This window comes from Eschrichtius robustus, chromosome 9, assembly GCF_028021215.1.
Source record: "Eschrichtius robustus isolate mEscRob2 chromosome 9, mEscRob2.pri, whole genome shotgun sequence".
NCBI classification, from domain to species: domain Eukaryota; kingdom Metazoa; phylum Chordata; class Mammalia; order Artiodactyla; family Eschrichtiidae; genus Eschrichtius; species Eschrichtius robustus.
In genome coordinates, this window is record NC_090832.1 from 7,884,353 (window position 1) to 7,905,987 (window position 21,635).

General features: G+C 49.1%; 1 protein-coding gene across 2 annotated transcripts in view; it reads right to left on the reverse strand.

Moving 5' to 3' along the window:
* The window catches only part of IGF2R (insulin like growth factor 2 receptor), a 117,139-nt gene that overhangs the window by 67,822 nt on the left and 27,682 nt on the right, over positions 1-21,635 (reverse strand). For both annotated transcript variants that reach the window (XM_068551491.1, XM_068551492.1), the window contains exons 3-10: positions 18,699-18,823; positions 17,018-17,116; positions 11,375-11,507; positions 10,002-10,131; positions 8,124-8,229; positions 5,452-5,605; positions 5,119-5,293; positions 4,176-4,279 (exon numbers count right to left, since the gene is read on the reverse strand). In XM_068551491.1, the coding sequence (XP_068407592.1) occupies positions 4,176-4,279; positions 5,119-5,293; positions 5,452-5,605; positions 8,124-8,229; positions 10,002-10,131; positions 11,375-11,507; positions 17,018-17,116; positions 18,699-18,823 (1,026 nt within the window). The remainder of the gene's footprint in view (positions 1-4,175; positions 4,280-5,118; positions 5,294-5,451; positions 5,606-8,123; positions 8,230-10,001; positions 10,132-11,374; positions 11,508-17,017; positions 17,117-18,698; positions 18,824-21,635) is intronic.

The following is a 21,635-nucleotide window of genomic DNA, read 5'->3' on the forward strand; positions in this document are numbered from 1 at the left end:
GAGAGTAAAGGAGCCAGAAATCAAACCCAGACGGTCTGGCCCCGGAGCCAGACTCATAACCACAAGGCAAGACTTCCCTGCGCTACTGTGTGCTTTTGGTGTGTGTTTTTTTTTTTTTTTTGGAAGTCCTCTAAGCCATTCTCTTTTAAGAACCAGTGCTCCCAACTTCCCTTCCGACAGCACCCGCTCTAGCTGGGGGTCCGCCGCGCCCTCCACCGAGGGAGCAGTGAAGCTGCTTCGCCTCTTTTCAACATGCCCCCCCCCCGTCCCCTCAAGGCTTACATACAGTTTAGCCCCCTTGGGTTGGTATGTCACTGTTCAGAAAAGATCTGTGTTTCCCGAAAACTTGGTGCATTCACAGTGGTTTTCTTTTACCAGGTGAGTTTACAGACGATTAAACGATACTATGAATGGTTCCAGGGTCCACTCCTACTCAGGAGCTAGATTTGCATCTGAAACTTACTAAGGATCTGCTGGGAGAGCCCATTTTAAATAAAATTTAAATAACCACTGGCATGCACCCTACCTGCATTCTTATTTAATTCCTCGAAGAACTTTAGGAGAATAGTAAAGGAGGACTCCTCCCTACCAAACCACGTTGTTTATTTAAACACAATGGCCTTGCCTTCAGGACCGCTATGCCCTACGGTTTCCACCCACCAGAAGGACCGAGGATGACTTTCTGTAATCTCTCCATCAATCTCAATCCTGAAAGCTTCCTGGGTCTCCAGGCTCCAGCACATTCCCCCGCAGCACGCCCTTTACATGGCCTGGGGGTACATGGGTTCCGCGACCAGCTGCAGGCGAAAAGCGGACCCTCCCAGGGAAACCAAGCTCGAGCCTGCAGCAGGCGGCCGCCCCATCCCCCCACCGCTCTGGGACAGAAACCCGTGCGGCCTGCTCACCAAACCGGTTTATCTTTCCCTCTAGGCCCACGGCTAAACTGCGCTTCCCGCCTCACTGCCTTTGAGGTCGGGCCATGCCTCTTAGTTCTGGTCCATTAAAACAACTGCTGTTCCCATTCTGCAGAGTCCTCGGAAGCCACGTCCACAGACAGCAGCAACACGAGGTGGAAAATGCAAAGGTCCCCAGGTGACCACGTGGAGCAGAGCCCCCCAACGCCTGCACGGAATTAAAGAAAATAAGTCTTCAGTGTGATCGTGAGTCACCTGAATTCGTGGACGGTTTTTTACTGGTCTATGTTAACACACCACTCGTCCCCCCAAAAACGCTCTAATGTCCTTATGTGACAAGATCACCAATAATCAGGTATCACATTACATCAAACTAGATATAAGTTATTGAGACAAATGGTAAAAATATATATATATTATGGACAAAAAAATAAACTTATGCACCTTTGTGTCTCGAAATGCATGAAACCCTGGATTTAGAAGCATAAACAATTCCTGGAGAGCCAAGTTGAACTATAAACCACATTTCATAATATTCCATAGCCAATCGACACCCAATTCAACATGCAAAAATACATCACTACATTTAACCAATACACACAGAATCCACCAAGGGGTTTTCTCTAAAAACTCTAACTTTAAATTCAAACAAGGTAATAATGAAATAATTTTAGAGCACACAGAGTATAGTACATACAGTTGGCTCCAAATCACAGAGCTAGAAAGAGTCTTAAACATTTCATAATCCAGCTCCAGCCTGAGAGTAGGCTCAAAAACATCTAAAGTCTCTGGATCTGGTCTCCATGTCACAATCACAATGACATGAGTCTTCAGGATTAAGGCACTGCTATTAGTTTTCTCAGGTCTGATAATGGCACTGAGGTTACGTGAAGGAATGTCCTTTCCTGCAGTTTGGGGGCAGTGTTACGGTCCACTGGTAACATGTGACACAGCATATAAATATGAGGCAAGTTTGGTGAAACATTAACGGCTGTTAAGCCTGAGTGGTGGGGTGTGTAGGTTTTCACTGTAATGCTCTCTACTTACATATTTGAAAACTTGTATGACAAAAAGGAATAAAGGAAAAACAAATGGCCTCTCCTATTTTTTTCCCACCTCAGCCCCCTTGGGCTCTAGCTTCCTGGCACCACTCCTGGATGTCCATCCCTCTTCCCTGGGAGCCCCTGACCACGGGCCCTTCTCAACATCCTCCTCGTCTGCTGGGATCTTTCTGGATCATTATTCCATCCTCCCAACATGCCCAAATGAGATCAGCGCATTCCCAAAGACCGCGGCCAAGTCACTTATAAAAAGTGCGGACAGAACAGGGCCAAAGGAGGTAGCGACAGGACAGAGGGAGCCTTGGCCCACACAAGTCGCCCACCGCAGAGCAGCCCAGGAGCAGGGGAGCCGGGAGACCCGGGCAGCCCGAGTGCCTGAGGGCCTGGAGACTTGGGATAAGAAGGAGGCTGCATTTCCCAGGGGCCCGGACACAGAGTAGAAGGGGTGGACTTTGGAGAGGGTCTCCTACGAGCCTGGAAGAGGTGAGGATGACGGAAGACAGATGCAGAATCGGGGAAGGCAGGGCGGGCATTCGAACCGAAGGGAGATGGATCCAAAGGCCACGCCCAAGCCAGATGCATGGCCACCCCTGCTTAGTCCCTTCGCGCTGATTTCTAGATAAAGTCCAACTCCTCTACAGGACACACAAGCTTTTCACAACGTTGCTCCACCCCCTTCTTTAGCCATGGGTTGGACACCCAGCTCTGAGCTGCTCACAGCTACCCAAATTCCCGCCTGTGCACGAGCTGTTTGTTCCTCCTGCCACAAAGAGCAGCCCCCATGGCCGCCCGGCTTGCCCCTACTGTCCTGCAGGGCTCCCTCACCCAGCACCTCCTCTTAACTGCCTCGGTCCTCGGGGGTACCCAGACCCCTGACCTCAGCGCCTCCCTCCTGATAAAGGCCCAGGTGACGGACGTTGCCAGGCACCCGCAACCTGCCCGCGTCCCCCTGCACTACGGTCATCACCGTCCTCATCTCTCTCTCTCTGCTTCCGGTGTGTAAACGCCCGGGGAGCTCTCAGCCATCACGGCGGCATCCCTAGGCTTCGCAGGGTCTGAGCAAACAGGTACTAATAAAATGTGTTCAACGCATCAACTGAGAACATGCCTCCAATGTAAGCTCGGAGTGCACGTGGCAGGAATAGGGGCTGACAGGCAACCGTGGGCTGAGAACAACGGTGACGATGGCCAGCGGCTCCAGGAGTCAAGGGGCGTCCTGCTGTGAGGTCTCCCTCCTGCTTCAGCCCAGGTGATTCTCTGCCGGCTCTCCGGGCAGGTTACCAGCGCTCGGCGGTGGTCGCCAGCCCTCCTGCCTGCCTCCACCACCAGACCCGCTTCCGGAGCACAGCTCCCGTCACGCACAGCTGCCTCCCCCAGGCCCCGCAGTGAGTCACGCAGGAACCTGCCCCGTGACCAGATGGTTAAGAGCTCTACCATAGAAACACACAAAACAAACAGTGAGGGGCCAGGAGACCCTCAGGGGTGGGGCGGCCGTGCGAGACTGTGCTGGCTGTGTGGACGGGGCCAGACCCAGGCGGCTCCCAGACCAGAGCTCTGTGCAGAGGCTCGGCCGGCTTGCGGGGCACCTGGGGTCACGGCTTGGAGGTCCACTGATGAGACAGACGGCTCTCTCACGATGGTGGGATCCCGTCACCTCTCAAGAGACGCAAACCGTGTTCAGAATCTCTGAGATACGGACGGCAGCGCGGCTCTGTGAAATGCCAGTGCCACTGTGGCTTCAAGGGAGCTTCTCCGAGTCGCTCAGAAAAACCAAACATTCCACTTAAAGCTGCCCTGGGGTCTCTCGAGGTCCCCAACCCCCACCTCTACAGCAGGGCCACCATTTGCAAAAGGGGTCACCTAGAAACTCATTTCCTAAAAGAAGAGTTGTTTAGTGACAACCCATCAGAAGGCGGCGAGTAAACCCAGCCTGCCGGCTTTGAACGCACTCCGTGAGAGCCAGAATTCAGGACACAGAGGCTTTCCCAGAGAGCCTGATGCTGGGCCCAGTCTCCAAACAGACAGAAAACGGAAACAAGACGTGTGTGTCAGGCGTTGGCAGGGCGGGGTGGGGTACTCCTACCCGCTACGACGGAGGGGGCGTCAAAGGGGCCACGTCTGACCACCCCACTCAGCACTCCACGTCTCCATGGACCCCGCCCACCCATGCAGATACGCGGCTGACCCAGGGCGCACTCACCCGCAGTCTGATTGCACTCGAAGTTGATGACGCTCATCCGCTGGAAGCCGGAGCTGCACGCATCGCCCCCGAAATATACCAAGGTGAGGTCTCCGTCTGAGTACCTAGGTTTTTGTAATACGCACACGCACACGTTTGGTAGAACCAAGAAAGAAACTCGAATCTTTAAACATTTCTACAGTACGCCTTTCGCATACCATCCACAGATCAGCACCGACACCAAACAGCGAGCCCTCTCGTTGGCTGGGGAAGAACCGTCTACAGGAAATGAGTTCCAAATGGACGGGCTTCTCGTCCTCTTACTTCAAAGTAATAACTGGCTGGAAAAGGGCACTGAAGGTTTTCCTAGGACCATGAGGACTCTTCTGCTCTCATTTTCGGATTTTGTACAAAATAAGTAATGCCCAAGAAGACACAGCTTTTCCAGCAACTGCCATAAAAAGTCTGACCTGAGGGATCCTGGTCCCTCAGGTCAGAGAAACTACATTTTGATAAAGCTCTTGTGAAGGTAACTACCGAGGTAAGGGTCACGAGAATTGTGATAAATGCGTTTTCCTAGTTGTTCAACACGTGTGTGTGATGCCAATGGTGTTTCAGAGTCTCAAACCGCCAGAGAAAAATCAAAACTCCTCGGAAACGTAGATTGTAAGATACAAAAGCATATCAACTAATGAAATAGCTTTCCTACAGTACGGTTCCCTACAAACAATAGATAATAAAGCGAACCATATTAACAGAAGCATTCTTACTGTAAAGCCAGGAAAAACATCCACCTGGTCAGGGACAAATGGCACTTGCCCAACTCATGCAGGAAAATAATGCCAGCTTAAGTGATTTCCCTGTGCTTTGCGGAAAATGGAAGGAGGAGGACGGCAGGGGAGTATGTTATGTCTCACAGGGACACGCATGATGCACTTAAGAGTTACGTGAAGGCCGTACGCACCGAAGGGTTTGATTCTGGAGCTTCCCCGCCACTTTGACTTGAGTGGAATCTGACTTCTTCACTTGGCAAACTGCAGCATCTTCCTTATTACAGATGCGTGCTTCAGTTCCTCCACAGACGTTCAAATAGAAAACATGTTCCCCTCCCTCTGCAGTATAGTACGAGGAGTTTGAAGCTAAGGAAAGGGGAAAAAACAAGAAGAGGCTCTGTTACGCACATAGGTGTGGGAAAGTGACAGCATCAAACTTGAAATGCCCACCCTAGGGCAGGGGGAGCTCGGCCCCTGGGCTCTCATTCCCTCTCCCACTTCCCGGCCCCCAGGCACCCACTCACCTCCGAGCTGGCTGAGGTTGATGGCGATGTCGTGCTGCTCGCTGCTCAGAGAGCAGTTCCGACTTTCCAGGTAATCCCTGTGGCAGGCGTACTCAGTGATCCACTCGATTTCAAAGCGGCAGTTGGATTTCGCCGTGAGCTTGGGAAGGGTGCCCTATCATGAACGGGGTGAAAGGAATAAAATTAATTTTTTTCATGGAGCTTAAATGCAGATGTGTCTATGCTTCTGAAAAGCCAAAGGTATGTTATTGGGTTCTGACGTTTTTCTGTTCTTTTGTCTGCCTTCCAGCAACTGCATTTCCTTGGAACCCTTCCAGTCCCTTCCAGAGTCACACGCAAGCGTCAGCCTGAGAGCCCGCCCTGAACGCGCTATCACCCGCCCACCACGCCTCTGGCAAGCAGTCATGATGTGTGAAGGGCCTGTGGTCCATGCACTCCTTTCAATCACAGGTGCCGCTGAGCCTGTGCCAGATGGACACCCCCCCCCCACCGCCCCTGCCCGCTGGGTGGACATCACGGAGGCTGCACGCATCTGGGGAGATGGTCCCCAACCCCTTTCCACGGGAATGTCCATGGCTCTTGGGCACACTTCACCTGTATTCCAATCTGCTCCTGCCCCTGGGTGAAGCCAGGGTATCACCCACCACAAACCCGGATTCTGGGAAGGACGCCATGAAGTCACTGTTCACTGGGGTGCAGTGTCATCTTTCTAACCTTCCCTGGGAGAAATGTCTCACTGGCCTCAGCATCAGGAGTAGCTGTGCTGATTCCAGGCCCCTCACTCTGCAAACGTCTACTAAGCACCTGCTACATGCCAGGCACGGGACTAAGTGCCGGGTTTACCGGCACATGATTAGTAAGGTGCAGAGATGCAGTCCAGCCCCGACTGTTGACTCAAAATCGATGCTTTAACCCCTTGGCTCAGAGCAGTCAGACATACATACAGCGATGTGGACCAAGTGCTGAGTGAGAGAAGCTGGACGCCCCATGCTGTATGACTCCACTTGTGTGGGATGTCAGGAAAGGTGAGACAGAAAGGTGGTCCACAGCTGCCAGGGCCGGGGGAGCAAGGGAGTGATGGCAACTGGGCACCAGGCTTCTCTGGGGTGATGGAAAAGTTCTAACACAGACCGTGGCGATGACTGTGCAATTCTGTTAGTACACTAATAACCGTTAAATTGTACTTAAAACAGGTGTATTTTCATAATACGTAAATTCAATAAAACTCTTTTAAAAAGATCTGTGTGGCAAGGTGAATGTTTACTCAAGTTCCAGCTCCTAAAAGCATTCAATGAGCCAGTGGAAATTCTTCAGTAAACCTTCAAGTATTAAGGGGTCCCAGCCCACGTCACCCAAGTTCTGCCCAGGGAACAGTCAGGCTGGAAACAGAACCCCTAGGTCCACTGATAGCCCACCAGCCCAGCGGCCTCACATCCCATGGAGAACAGAGGGGAACTCTCCATTCTCTCCCTCATGATAGTGTGAAATGATTTCTCACTGAACGCAGCACAAGTAAGAAAGGGAAACACTAAAACCACTGCCGGCTTAGAACATCTCCTCAGGCTCAGAAGATTTTGATTCACATCTGTCGGATGGATAGTATAAATAAATAGTCCTCAATATCAGGTTCAGGACTAACGTTAATTACTGGTCAGTCGGGTCTCTGCTGAGCTGACATCACGCGACCCTAGAAGTCTGGGGACGACAAATGGAAAGCTGGCTGGACTGCACTTCCGTCTCCATTCTGTCTCCATACACCACCCCCCTACACACACACACACACAAAACAGGCCAGTTGCCAGCCAGAAACCAGAGCAAATTCCACGTTTGTTTGGGGGGAGGGGAGGACATTCTTTGGCAAAAGAATTCAGCTCCTCCTACTTCATTCTACAAGGAGAAGGCAGAAATAAATTGGAGGAAAGCCCTACCCTTCCTCCCTGGGGATGTCTCCCCTCATCAGCACGGCCATCTGCGAAGACACTTAAGCAGCAATGGACCGGTGAGACACCACTGGGCACGGGGCCCAAGGACACCCCAGACGCAGGCCCTACCCTCAAGGAGTTTACAACCGCACTAGAATTGAGTAAACAGCCAGAGGACAGGGTAGTCAATCTGCCTGCGAGAGTGTGGGGGGAGGGGGGAGGCAGGCAGGCGACGGGGTGACGCGCTCCACTCTGAGTTGGCAGGAACCTCCCTTCTGGCCCTAATTCTCCTACACTGGTACCCACCCCCGGAACCTCAGCCGCTGGCCCGAGCCATTTCTGCCAGGTCTACATACCATCTGTACTACTCCTTTCTTACTATGTTTCTATAAACCAATTAGCTATTTTTACCTTGCCTCATCTGAAGCAATAACAGACGTGAAATCACAGGTTTAGGATGATATGTACGGTCTTTTCAAATATTCATTCCAACCAGCATCGCCCTACAATTTTTTAAAATCTGTCTATGAACCACTTAACGTCTCACTCGACCCTTGAACAAAACACCATTCTCTTAGCATAGACAGCCCTCCGGGTCGTTGAGAAACCGCAAACAGCAAGCCAAGCACGTGCGTCCGAGTCCGTCCCGGGAAGCATGGCTGCCACCTCCACGGAGGCGTGTGTCCTGCACCAGCCCCGCCCTGACTTGTGCTCACGCCACTGGGGCGTCCTCTCAGACAAGCCACTCACCTCTCTGCGCTCCGACGGGCAGACAAACGTGATAGTCACTGCCGGGCTGTGACCCTCACAGAAGTCTGGATGAACCGCCCCTTCTTTCACATAACTCAGGACAAGCCTGGAGGACACACGCCAAGAAAAGAGGGTTAGGGTTACAAAAGTACAAATTACATTCCAATTAGTCGGCTGCCCTGAGCCTTCAGCTCAAGCTTCTGTTCTCCCTTTCCCCACGTGTGCGGAAAGGGAGAACAGAAGCTTACAATGTGAAAGAAGTCATAGTACGAAGTAACTTAAATTTATTTCCATTTGGGGAAAAAAAAAATTTTTTTAAGTAAACTTCAATGAGTGCTTAAAAAAAATAAGTAGAACAACCAACATATAAACTTAAATACTAAGAAAAGCTGTTTGAGTACAACAAAAAAGATTATAAACAATCTAACAAAACAAAACAAACACAGCCCAGCCGGCCAATTGCATTTCAGCCCGCAAGGCAACACGACCACTTCTTCTCTAAACGACCACTTCTCAGTGCAAGCCGAAGATCTTTTTATTTTTTTTTAAAGCCTGAAGACAGCCCAGCGCGCTGGCGACACGGCCTCCCGCGGCCGGGCAGAGCCTGGAACCGCCCACGGGGGTGCTGGCCTCGCTGTAGGTTGTGGCCGCGGCTCCCGGTGCACCGGCCACAGGACCACCGAAAACAGATGACCTTCCTTTCCTCTGAATACACGCCCAGGCTTTCGCTCGATGCCCACACTTTCCGACGTCGTCTCTAGCCCTCCCAGCAGGGAAAGACACCCACTTATCACTTAGGACGGTGCGAGTGGCTCAACTGTGTCCCCGCAAACTTCGTATGTTGAAGCCCTAACCCCCAGGACCTCAGAATGTGACCGTATTTGGAAACAGAGCCTTGGAAGAGGTGATTAAGTTGAGTTCGCTGCTGTGGGCCCTAATCAGACAGTACGGGTGTCCTTATAAGGAGAGGAGATCAGAACACAGACACACAGAGGAGAGGCCGTGAGGGGACACTGGGAGGTGGCCGTCTACGAGCCGAGAGGAAAGGTCTCAGAAGAACCCGCTGACAGCTCGGCCTCCAGAACTGAGAGGAAACAAATTTCTGCTGTTGAAGCCGCGCAGTCTGCGGTACTTGCGGTGGCAGCTCTGGCAAACGAATACAGACGCACGTATAGAAATCTCTCAGATGTTTTTAAATTTAGGTTATGCGCCAGCTCTTTCTGGGGACAGAAGTGTGATCTATCGCACACGGTGACACACCACTAGTTCCAGACTAGAGCAGGTGCAACGAGGCGTTTACCAAAGGCTCCTGGAACAGGGAGAAAATCAAAATCCTCGATCCAAGTTCAGGATGTGGTCACGTGTGACACACTGGAGAGAAACCTCTCCCCACCGAGAGAGGTACACACGCATGAGAAGAATGTGTGTAAACAACACAGCTTATTAGGAGAAATGAAACATCCCCACCGGGAACTAAGGAGCGCCCCCTTGTCCCAGTCGGGAAGCAAACTCTGCACCCAGAGGGGCGGTGGCAAAGCGGCCCTCCTGCCACTCGCCTCCAGGACGGTGTTTTTAAAGAACAGATAAAACCACGGACATAAAACCAACGTCACAGGTGGCAAAGCAGGGAAGATACCCAAACACACCTTAAGGTAGGCGTGACTTCATGAAGTGGATACCCGTATGGATATGGGCTGGATCATGATATACATTTTCCTGCCTAAGTCACCAAGCCTACGTGACTCAAGCAATGACCAATAACTTTACAAGCATATGCGAGGTAGTCACTCTGCAAGCCCTGTTGAAAAGGGATATTCTTGCAACTCCCTGAAAAGCCAGGCTCTTGCTGAAGATTACACACGCCACCAGCAGACCGACCTGTCATTGCTCACGAGCTTCAGTCCCTCCTTGGGCCGGCCAACGTCGAATGCCCGGCCCCCTCTCACCAGACAGGCAGCAGCGCCGGTGGGACAGGAACGCACCTGCGGACTCGTGGCCCGTACCGCCTCTGTAAAACGTGTGACACTGAATCAGAGAATGCGTCAAGTGTAGCAATCACACTTAACCTTAGGTCCAGGGTCCCTTGCAAAAATTATCAAATTTTTTTAAGTCTCCGTAAGTGATATAAGGTAGCAGAGGTTTGGAAACCAGGAAGAGTAGGCTCACATCCCATCCCGAGACCCTGGGCAAGCCAATGACCGATCTGAAAGTGGAAAACGGGAACAGCTTTCCTGCCCTGCAGGGCAGCCGGGAAGTGAGGGCGAAACAACGGAAGATGCTCACTCGGTACCCGGTACATAAGAGGCGCCAATAAACAGGGACTAAGATGTTACTGGTAGTTAAGGGACACAGCCCTTCTCCTAGAGCTACAGGAACCTTAGAAATCACCTATAGACAAGAAAATGCAGTGTCTCCATGGAGTGGATTGGTGGAAAGATGAGTAGATTCATGGAAACAACCTATGGACAGTTCTGGGTTCGAATCTTAGATCCACCCCTTTCTGTCTCTATAACTTCGGTCAAACTACAGACAGATCCAATTGCCAGGGCGCTACCTCACCAGTTTGGGGGAGGAGTAAAGAAAAGAACAAACTAGATGTGCCTGGAATAACAGCCAGACATTACAGCCTGCCGGCAGCAATACCACAATGACTACAGCTGTGTTTCTCTTTAGGCTGCGTTACTTTTATCGTCATCTGGTATCTTACACGTTACAGGGGGTTTACTGTGCATCTTCTCCCGGAGTGCAGGAACCTCCACGTGCTCAGTGCTGCAGCCCAGCGCCTAAATTAGAGGCCACCACATAACAGGGGCTCTAAAATAGTTCTGCCATGGATGGGTAAATATCACCCAGCCTCGGCTCTACCTAGTTAAAGTCTTAGCACTCATCGAGGGCAGGGTTTCCACGTCTCCTCTGCCCCAGCAGCTCTCAGCGCCCCCAGTACCCGAATCAGCCAATTCTCCCCTCATCGTGAGAAGGAAGGTTTACTTGAGAATCCTGAAACCCAAAGCATCTGGCAGACAGAGCATGTTGGCATGGCCAATGGTCAGAATGGACTTTGCGATGGCATGAGAATTTCCTGGGGGCAAAGGGGAGGAGTTGTGCAGAGAGCATGTTTGGGGACAAGCTTTCTTAGAGGGCCCAATCAGTGACAGGGCTATCCACAAAGGAATACGGTGCAAGGGCAAAGATACTGAGGCCTCCAGAGAAATCCTTCACCATCCCCACCCACAACGCCCCCAGACTCAGACCTATGTCTCTGCAAACGTTGATGAACAGAGAAGTGTCCAGGTCAGAGTCGTCCACCAAATAAGCACCGCTGATCTTGATCAGTGGGTTTAAATCATGCTTCTTGAGCTCTCTGTCAAACACGTAGCACGGCACCTAGGAGAGACAGGAGAGAACACGAGTCTTCGACACACACCTTCCTGGAGGCTGGGGGCTCAGCAAAGCCTATGCCCCACATCATGGGACACCAGTCTCCACGCCTTAGGGTCTCCAGGCCGTGAGGTCCCCCGATGACAGCAAAGCCAAGGCCGACAGGGCTCCAGCTGCTTCTGCCCACCTGCTCCCTCCCAGCCGCTCCATCCCTGTCCCCCCTTGGCGTGCTGTCCTGCTGCCGCCTCTCACTCACGTCCTCCCTTGTCCCTACACCCCCGCGGCCACCACGCCGCAGCCTGCAACCAGCGCAGACGTTCCCACCTGCCCACCCTCACTGTCCTCTCTCCCTCTCCGTCACCCTCTTGCTGGACGCAGCCACTACCCACTCTGACCCCACTACCACTCTCGGCCTTCCCCCCGGCCTCACGCCAATGGCCTTCCCCTGCCGGAACCCTTTCTTCACTTGGCTGCCTGGCCTCCAGGGGCTCCTGGGGTCCCTCTGCCCACAGCCTGCTTTCTCAGCCTCCTGGGAGTGTGCCTCACCTTCCTCTGAACGGACCCTAAATGCAGAGGTGTCCCACGGCTGACTTCTCAGCCGCGTCCCTGTCTACGCTCATTCCCCTAGTGACCTCATGCACAACGCATCAGATACCCGCCACTGGCTCCCAAGTGTATGTTTCTAGCCGTGACCTCTCCCCGCAAGCCCAGACTTCATAGCCAACACCAGCACAGAAGCTGTGTTCACGAGCAGACTCTGCAGACAGAATGCCCGGGTCCAAACTCCGGGGCTGACACTTAGTATGACCACGAGCCAATCGAGCCTCTGTGCCAAGTGGGAATATTAACAGTAACTATCGATACTTCACAGGGTTGCTATAAAGACTGAACGAGTTAATACACGTAAAGCTCTTGGTGCAGGTGCTGGTGAGTCAATGTAAGTGTCATCTGTTGTTATTTACCGTTGTCACTTAGATACACAAAAGCATCTCAACTTTAACATATTTAAAATAGGTCTTTTGTCCCCTCAAAACCTGCTCTCATCCCAGCATTCCCCACCTCAGTAACACACAATCATTCAGCCCATTGCTCAGGCCAAACTATGAAGGCCATGGAGAAACCACACGTTCCACATCCAAACCATCGGCAAGTCCTCTCAGCACTTCAGACCCAACCCTGGGTCGGCTCCTCCATTACCACCCGTGTCCAAACCGCCATCACCTCTCGCCTGCGACAGTCTCTTTTAACGGGACCCCTGGTTCCAGCTTCCGTGTCCCCTACCCCCAGCCAATGTCTCCACAAGCACCCCATCAATCCTTCTAAAATTCCATTGGGTCACATCACTCCCTGCTCAAAATCCACCAGCGGCCTCCCATGACACTGAGGGTGAAATCTCAGCTCCTCCACGGTCTCCAACCTCGGGGACCCTCCACGCAGCCACGCTGGCTTCTGGGTGCCGTTCAGCCCCGTGGAAGTGACGCTGCCTCTACCTGGAATGATCCCCTGATAGCCCCACGGCTCTCTCACTGCGTTCACGCCTCAGGTGAAGTGTCACCTGCTTAGCGTGGCCATTTCTGACATCGCCAGCTCTCTTTTTCTTCATAGCACTGGTGTCTATCACCAGGCACCCCCATCTGCTAACCTGAGTGTAAGCTCCCCGAGGACAGGGGCTTTGTCACTGTTGTAGCCCTAAGCAAGGCTTAGGACAGTACCCAGAACCTAACAGGGGTCCATTAAACACCTGTTCACTAACATGAAGAGAAGTTCCTCCTCGGGGCCTCTAGCTGGATTCTAATTTATAAGCATTCTCTCATCTCTATGAACGAATGGTCTTTTATTTTTTAAAAAGTCAAGGAGTATATCAAATCACCACATTATACACTTCAAGTATATGCAGCTTTATTTGTCAATTATACCTCAATAAAGCTGGCGGGAAAAAAAAGGGGTGTAGGAGGAATGTCAAGGAACCCGTTACAGGTGGCAAGACCCTGTGCTTTCAAAGTTCCACCAAATTCGGAAGGCAAAGCATTCAAGCCCAGAGATGTGCCCCCGAGTAAAGGCCCAGGTCTCCCAGTCTTTATGTGAAACATCCCCGTATCATTTTAATCGCCTCAGCCAAAGAATATTCTAAAAACTCATGTTCTCCGCAATCATTTCAAAATAGTTTGTTTCATCACTTCCTATGGATAATTTTCCTTAAACTGTCTTTTAGAAAACTGAAGCTATTCACAGGCAGGTCCGTTTACAAAAGTTAACTGCTTAACGTTAATGTTTAGCTTTTAAATGTTTCTCAGAAAGATGCTATCAGACCCGCAGGAATGCGCTGACCCACTAACCCTCTTCCCCTGTCCTGTTTGCAGAGACTTCGCGGAGAGCAAACGGATGGAACCTAAGGACTTGCACCCCCTCGGAGCCTCAGGGGGGCACCTAAACTCACTTCAACCAAACCCTTAAAGCAAAGTCTCCCGTTGCCTACAACGCTGACCAGAGATCCTGATGCCAACCAAGGAGGGCGGGCATGGGCACAGAGCAGGTGAGGTCAGGAAGCCAGAACCACGCCCGGCACTACGTCCTGCAGAAAGGCAATGGAAGTGCAAGAAAGGGAGGACTGCAGACCCGGAGGAGGCGCTAGTAAAAGTAACCCGCGTCCATAATCCTGCAAATCTAAAGCTTGTCAACCCCTAGCAGGATAATACAGAAACATGAACTCAACTCAACGGGGCAGCAATTCAAGAAAGGAGACAAAGAAGCAACTCTCCAGCTACAAAATAAAGAAGAGGGAGCGGGACGGCACACAGCAGGAGGGAAGATGGGGCCACACTCCTGCAACTAGCTCGATGTCACCGAAAGGCTTGAGGGCTTCCAGTGAGCCACGCCTGCGGACACCCGGCTCAAGGCCGTGAGCAACTTCTGGCTGTCTCCCGACTCCAGGAAGGAACAGGAGACACGCCCAATGCAGCGCCCCCCAGAACTGGAGGCAGCATCGGAAAAACAAGCAAGGCTCCTGGGGAAAGTCCTCCCACTTCCTGCTCCACCGAGCAGAGCAATGGAGACATTCATCAGCGCAGGAATGCAGCGGCCAGGGAAGGAGGCTGGTGCCAGCTCCCCACACCGCACACTGAGTCACTCTTGTTAACGGCGTATGGATGTACATTAACCGTATTTATGTAACTCCGGTAAGACCACTAGCTTGCCAGTTCTGCATTCTCTGTGTTCCCAAGAGTAGGATGGTAGGGGATGTATGTCCACGAGCTTTTACAGAAATTATGATCTAAAACGACCCCACCAGAATCCACCAGAATCCACTGAACAAGCACTACACCGGTGGGTTTAAAAGGCACTTTTTGGAACCACCATGTTCTTTGCCCATCACACCATTCTAAATCTGACAAAGCCAAACCAACAGAAGAAATGAGGAGATATCAATAAGGTGTGGAAATCAAGGCCACACTGCCACTAAACCGAATCTAGGTTTTTTTTTAAAGGAATGATGAGTGTTTCTACTTTTCATATAATTTTTGAAGTTATATCATAGCCTGTAAGGTTTAATCAAATCCTACTGAAGACAGAGAAAAGGGACTATGCTTTACAGTGATCTGCTGGCGGTGACAGCGCTGCTTTTGCAGCAGCCATCGTGCTCTCTGCTTCTTCCTGTCTTATTTAGCTACACCTAAGGCAGAGCGATGCCCTCCATACCTTCGGTCTATGAGCTCCATGAATGCAACAACCCTTTCAAAATGTAATGAAATTCCTAATGCTTAGCCCACAACATGCCCTCAATAAATGAAAACTCCATGAATAAAGCCCAGCTGCCAACCAGGCCCAAAGAAATGATCACTGGGAACATACCAACATTCCTCCTGCATCTCTGGATCAGCTTAGCTTCTAAGAGAAGTTAAACGTCACTTTTGAGAAAAACACAGACTGTATCTCCCCGTTCCCACCCCCCAAAACGACTTAGAACAGGGGTCAGCACACTTGTTCTGTAAACGTTAGGCTTTGTGAGTGACGTAGGTCTCTGCTGTGTATTCTTCTCTGCTTTTTTTTTACAATCCTATAAAAATGTAAAAACCATTCTTAGTTCTGAGGCTGTACAAACACAGGATGTAGTTTGTGACTTCTGACCTACAGCACAAAGAAAATCAAAAACAAGTCACTATTTCTTTATTTCTTTGGGGAAGCAATTATTCCCTAGGTGGTGGGAAACAACTGTCAGTTCAGCAAAGCAAGGTAAAAGGACGCTCGGTTAAAACAGGAAAAATGGGTGTACTAACTAACTGTCAGTTGGAGAATCAGGGCCCAAGGGGAGGAACCTCCATGGGGCCTGGAAGGCCTGGGGTCTCACAGGAGAGAAGGTGTCTGGCACTGTGGTTCAGAGACGCTTTTCCTGCCGTTAACTGTATACTGGCAAACAGTTTAAGCTAAGTGTCAAAATGCAAAGTTTAAATTGACACCGTCTCCTACTAAATATCGGTGTCACTTCATTAGGCCTTACTTCTTTCCACACTTTGAACTTTCTTCCCATTGAACATTCCTTACACTCATGGAGGCAGCATTCCGACTGCCTTTTCTTTTGTAGATTGCCACATCTGAAGAGTCGGTGATAACTTACTATTCGTAACTAAATTTGTTTTTGTGGTTGTTTTTTTTTAATCTCCCGCTCCCTCCCTCCTCCCCGCCACCCAGGCTCCTCCGAATCCCTAAATTCGGTTTTATTTTTTAAGAACAAACATCTCTTTTTGCCCTTCTTAAATGACAACACATTAGGTCATCAGCAGAAATGACTGATTACTCTCATCTGTCAGTTTCTAGTTCCTGAGAGAGTCTTTGAACTCAACCCTTCAGAACAGAAAACTAACAGAGAAAAGTGAGGAAACGCAACCCACGAAGACTGTTGTCTGGGTGAACACAGGAAGTCACCTTTAAGACCCAGGGTGGTGGGACTGGGGAAGCGGCAGAGGAAACTGCCTTCTGCCCCCTCCAGCACCAGGGAAAGTCAGAGGCTCTAGGCTAGGGAAGAGGGTGCTTCATCGATCACCAGGAAAACTTGACCAGATACCAGAGAAAGAACGGAAGTAATGATGACAGTCGTCTAGTCTCTTGAGGTGAGCTGGCAAAGAACTGAAGGGCCAGGCACACCTGACCTGGATCCACAAGGCGTCCAGAAGCCACCCCAAGGCTGAGGAGACGCCATCTGTAGGTGGCATGATAACCTAAACCCATGCTCGACTTGTGACTTAGCTCTTGAGTTGCGTGGCATCAGAACCCAGGAACCAACCTGCGCTACACAAGTGAGCCATTCCATTTTCAGTCCATCCTGCGTATTTAAATGCCCTGTCGTAGAAATAAGGACCATCCAGGACACCTTAACAATTAAATCACACGGTATCTCTGCTCAAATGGAGTTTGAAAACCAAAAAAACATTTCTACCCCAAAAGGTTGGCGTCAGTACTTCAAATCCTAAAGGTCCCAGAATGTATTTCACAAGCATGTAACCTTGAAGGGCCCTTGTTACCTCTTTATTCGCTTTAAATTTGTCTTCCTTGCAGGCTGCAGTCGTCCTCCACTCGAAGTAATGCACACAATCTGTTGCAGTTACAAATTCGGGAGTTCCCTTTTTTTTTTTTAAAAAAAAAAAAGGAAAAATAAGTTAGCATACTGCATATTGTAAAGTGTTCTTTTTTTAAAGTCAGAAACAGTGAAGGCTAACGAAAAATTTTAAACTAGCAGCCGGAGGTGGGGAATGACACACAACTGTTTTAGTTAAACAAGGTCATCAAGAAGTTCCCAAACCCAAAACTTCTGAGACAAAAGCTTCATAAAATCATGTTGGAATTTGGCTATAAATGATCCAAAACTGTTCTACTGCCCCAACTATGCAAGTACAGTAAGCTCATGGGAAGTAATCTTCACTGACCTCCCACTCTCAAACTCCAAATGTTCTCTGAACCAAATGCCAACAAAACCAAAGCCAGAAAATGTGACCTCATGCTTCCTGGAAGCCGAGGGAGGAGGCCCATCTGGACCTGACCGAGCTCGTACACCAGCCTTGCTCAGACGCCCCTGCACTTGAGGGCGGCCCCTCCCAGCAGAAGGGGACCAGCGAGGACTCCGAACTGGTCAGCCACAGTGTGGCTGGTTGATAAGACATGGCGGGAACTCACCTCTGTGCGCCCATGTGCAAATCTAAAGAGTTCTGTGAATTCTGGTTCTCACAGGGTGAACACAGAATTCTTGAAGACAATTTAGTTAAAATTCAAACAACAAGCTAGCTTATTCTGTAACTCAGACCTCCAGATTTCATACCACTGCAAACAGATTTTTTCCCAAGGTTTCAACATGGGCAATAGTGCAACTGATAGGCTGGTCCACAATTAACAATATAAGTAAGTTCTATTTTTAGAGTTCTTCAGACAAGACAGCATGGGCCTGAAAACGCAACAGTCACAGCACCAAATTCTAAAAACGATATTTCAAAGCAATCTGGTAACCGCATAAGTTTCACTCAACCTGATTTTTCTGAACACTTGGATTCTTACTCTGATTAGAGAACATTCATAGGGTTTGTACACAAATTGCTTTTGCTAAAAGCTAGCAATCATTTACTGAGAGTCCCTTTCTAAATACTAAAGATTAAAATCAAAAAATCACATACAACATGCAGAGAGTGAGAACAAACATCATGCTTTAAACAATTAGGTCCCATTTCAACACCAGTAATACCCCAAAAGTTGGGAACCCCATTACCCATTGGCCAAGGCTTCTTCTAGATAGATGCTAATATGTTCAATTTAATGTAAATGAGGACAAACGTTTAAAAAAATAAACACATTGCCTTAAAAACTATCAAAATAAAATGCTGGGAGAAGAAGTTTCAGAAAGAAAGAAAAAAAAATTTATGCCTGCAACATAAACATTAAACAGTGCTTTGAGTTTAAACACCCTAATCTTTACACTGTAGTTTTACACAGGATGTGGGTCAAGTTTCACTTAAACGTTGTAACTATAGACTTAGGATTTGTTTACTTATTGGTTCTTAATGGAGACGGTAATTAGGCTGGGGTTTCTGTTCATCTGTTTGCTCGGGTTTTTAATTTTGCTCACTTAGTTGTCCTAGAATACCCAATACAGCAAGAACGCCCCAAGGACAAACATTTTTAAAAGAAAGATTATGAAGTGCCTCTGGGTGGACTCACCAAGGTTTTCCCACATAAGAAGGTGATGCTAGTCCGGATTCTGTGATTTGTGCTCTGCTGCTCGCAGCTCACTGCTGTGTTGAATTCCAGGAGAGATCTGGTTGCGCTCTTCAAAAGAGAGTCACCTATTCGGAAAGAAAAGAGTATGAACAAGCCATAAAACATTCATAACCATAAAGCTATTTCCAAGCATGAGCCAATTAAAAATGGCACTATAATTCATTTGAAAGCTTACAAACTTACAAACTGCCCCTTCCCCAGAATTCTCCGTCTCAGGAATGGCATCCCCACACAGCCAGCTGTTCAAGCCCCAAACACATTGCACTCAGTCCTATCTTCCTCTCACCTATCACATCAGAAAGTTGTATTGCTTCTACCTGCACCTCAAATGCATCCGCCTCTCTCCTTCTCTACAACTACTGAAACCACTGTCACCTCTCACCTGTATTCTGGCAACAGCCTCCTAATTGGGCCCCTTGCCTCCAACTCCTGTCTCGTCCCTCACCATCCTCCCTTCCCCATCCATCTTGCACCAAAAACATAAATCAGAATATATAGCTCGGCTGCTGAAATTCTTCAATAACTTCCCATCATACATGCTATAAAATCAAAATTCTTTAGAATGGTCCACAAGTACGGTGATCACTTCTCAGTTTGCCTGGGATATTACTGCAATAAAAAGTCTCCATAATATCAATATGATGGTAGTTGGCATAGGAACAGATAAACTGACAAACAGACTGGAACAGAGATCAAGACACCAGAACAGAGAGCACACAGACATATCTATGAGTCAAACTTTGATACACAATAGAAGTAAGGTATCAGGTCAGAGAGCAAAGAGACTGTTCAATAAAGGAAACTGGAAACAAAATGGCAATCCATACAGGAAAAAGGATAAAAACTGAATCCTTACCTACCACTGTATACAAAAATCAGCTCTAAATGGATTAAAAGATGTAAACATCAGAAACCAAATTTTAACTCAGTAAAAGCTAGTTATCTTTTAGATCTTAATGTAGAAAAATACTGAAGACTCAAAAGCATTAACTACAAAAAAAAAATGTGGCTTATTAAGTTTAAAAGTTTATATTCATGAAAAAATAGCTTAAGGAAAACAGAACAAGTAATAAACTAGGAGATACGAAGAGCTGGCAAAGAACTAGCATCAAGAAGATATATACTCACACACAAACGAAAACAAAAAAAGTTTTTTTATAATTCTAGGAAATAAAACGAACGACGTCTGACAGAGAGAACACGCTGAGAGGAGACAGAAGGGAAAACCCACACCTAGTCACAGTATGGTGATTTTAATATCAAAGGCAAAGATAAAATTCTAAAGCTTCTAGAGGGAAAGAATTGATCACATACAATAGATAATATAAAATGGACAAGACATGATCAGACAAGAGAAAAACACCTTCATAAATAAAGAGATGTTCAACATCACTGGTGATGAAGACCATGCGGCTTACCAATTCCAGCCATTCTATCGACAAAAATTAAATACCAAATGCGGGAGGAGAGACGGTCCAGAGCTCTCCTGTGTTGCTGGTGGAAGTGTGAACTGGTACAACCACTACGTAAGTGGGCATGGCATTGTGTCCTATCATTGAACATTCATGTACCCTAAGGCCTAGCTGTTCAACTCTTAGGTAAATACATAAGCGAAAGCCATAGACATATACATGACAAGAAACATGTGAAAAACCATCTCGTGTTCTTCACACTAGCAAAAACCTGGAAACAGGGACTCCCCTGGTGGTCCAGTGGTTAAGACCCTGCACTCCCAACGCAGGAGGCCCAGGTTCGATCCCTGGTCAGGGAACTAGATCCCGCATGTCGCGACTAAGACCCAGCACAACCTAATTAATTAATTTCTTAAAAGCCTGGAAACAACTCAAATGCCCATCAAGAGAAGAGTAGAAAAATTAACTTTGGTAGATCTACAGTACTACGTAGGAATCAGAGGAATAAATCACAGTGAAAGATAATATAGTTGTTTTTCAACAATGTAATATTGTTACCACTTAAATCCCAAAAAATTACACACAGCGTGATACATACTTTCTATTAAGTTAAAAACACCACATACAGCCAGACATTTGAGAAAGAAAGACAGACAGACAGACTCTGGGAAAGAGAGGAAAGAAGAAAGAAAATGTTCAAATACAGGATGTGAGCGAATGATCCCCTCCAGTGAAGAGAGACAGTTGGATGGAAGACCACACAGACAATGGTTACTGTCAGGGTCCTGGATTTTGTTAGAGAAGGGGTTCGTTGCATTATCCAAAACAACTAATTAAAAAACAGAAGGTTACTTCACAGACTGATGATGAGTGCGTGTCACGACCTCAGGATTACAACTGGTCCAATTTGATAAGTACACCAGAGATCTTTAAAAGAGAGAGAGTAGAAAGGCTAAAAATTAAGACGCCAATGGAGAGCGGATAATGGCTTTCAGACCCACAGCACCATACCAACAACAGTACAGCGGTTCTTTCTCCTGCCTGCCTACGTGATTCTGCCTGCCACAATTGTCCTTCTCTGCCAGAAACTCCAGGGTTCTGTTTGAAAATCTTTTTTCGACCACATAGGCGCAGAAGACCTGAGGCGGCTCCGGGACCGAGGACAGCGCCCGTAGCCCCGCCCACAGTGGGCGAGTCTGGGAGCGGGGAGAGAGGGCGGGGCTTCGAAGCGCCCTGCGGCGCTGCGCTCCGGGAGACACGGAGGGCGGGCTAGGCCTAGGCCGGTGGGAAGCGGCGCGCGCAGCGGCCAGGAGGGGGCGCTCCCAGGCTGCGGGTCCCCCACCTCAAAGACCCTCCCCCCACGCCTCCTGTCCCCCCCACACGGCGGCCCCATCCGGCCCTGTGCCCAGAGCTCCTGGGGGCTCCTCATAACTGCTGGGTTCGCCCTGAAAAGAAAATCGAGGAG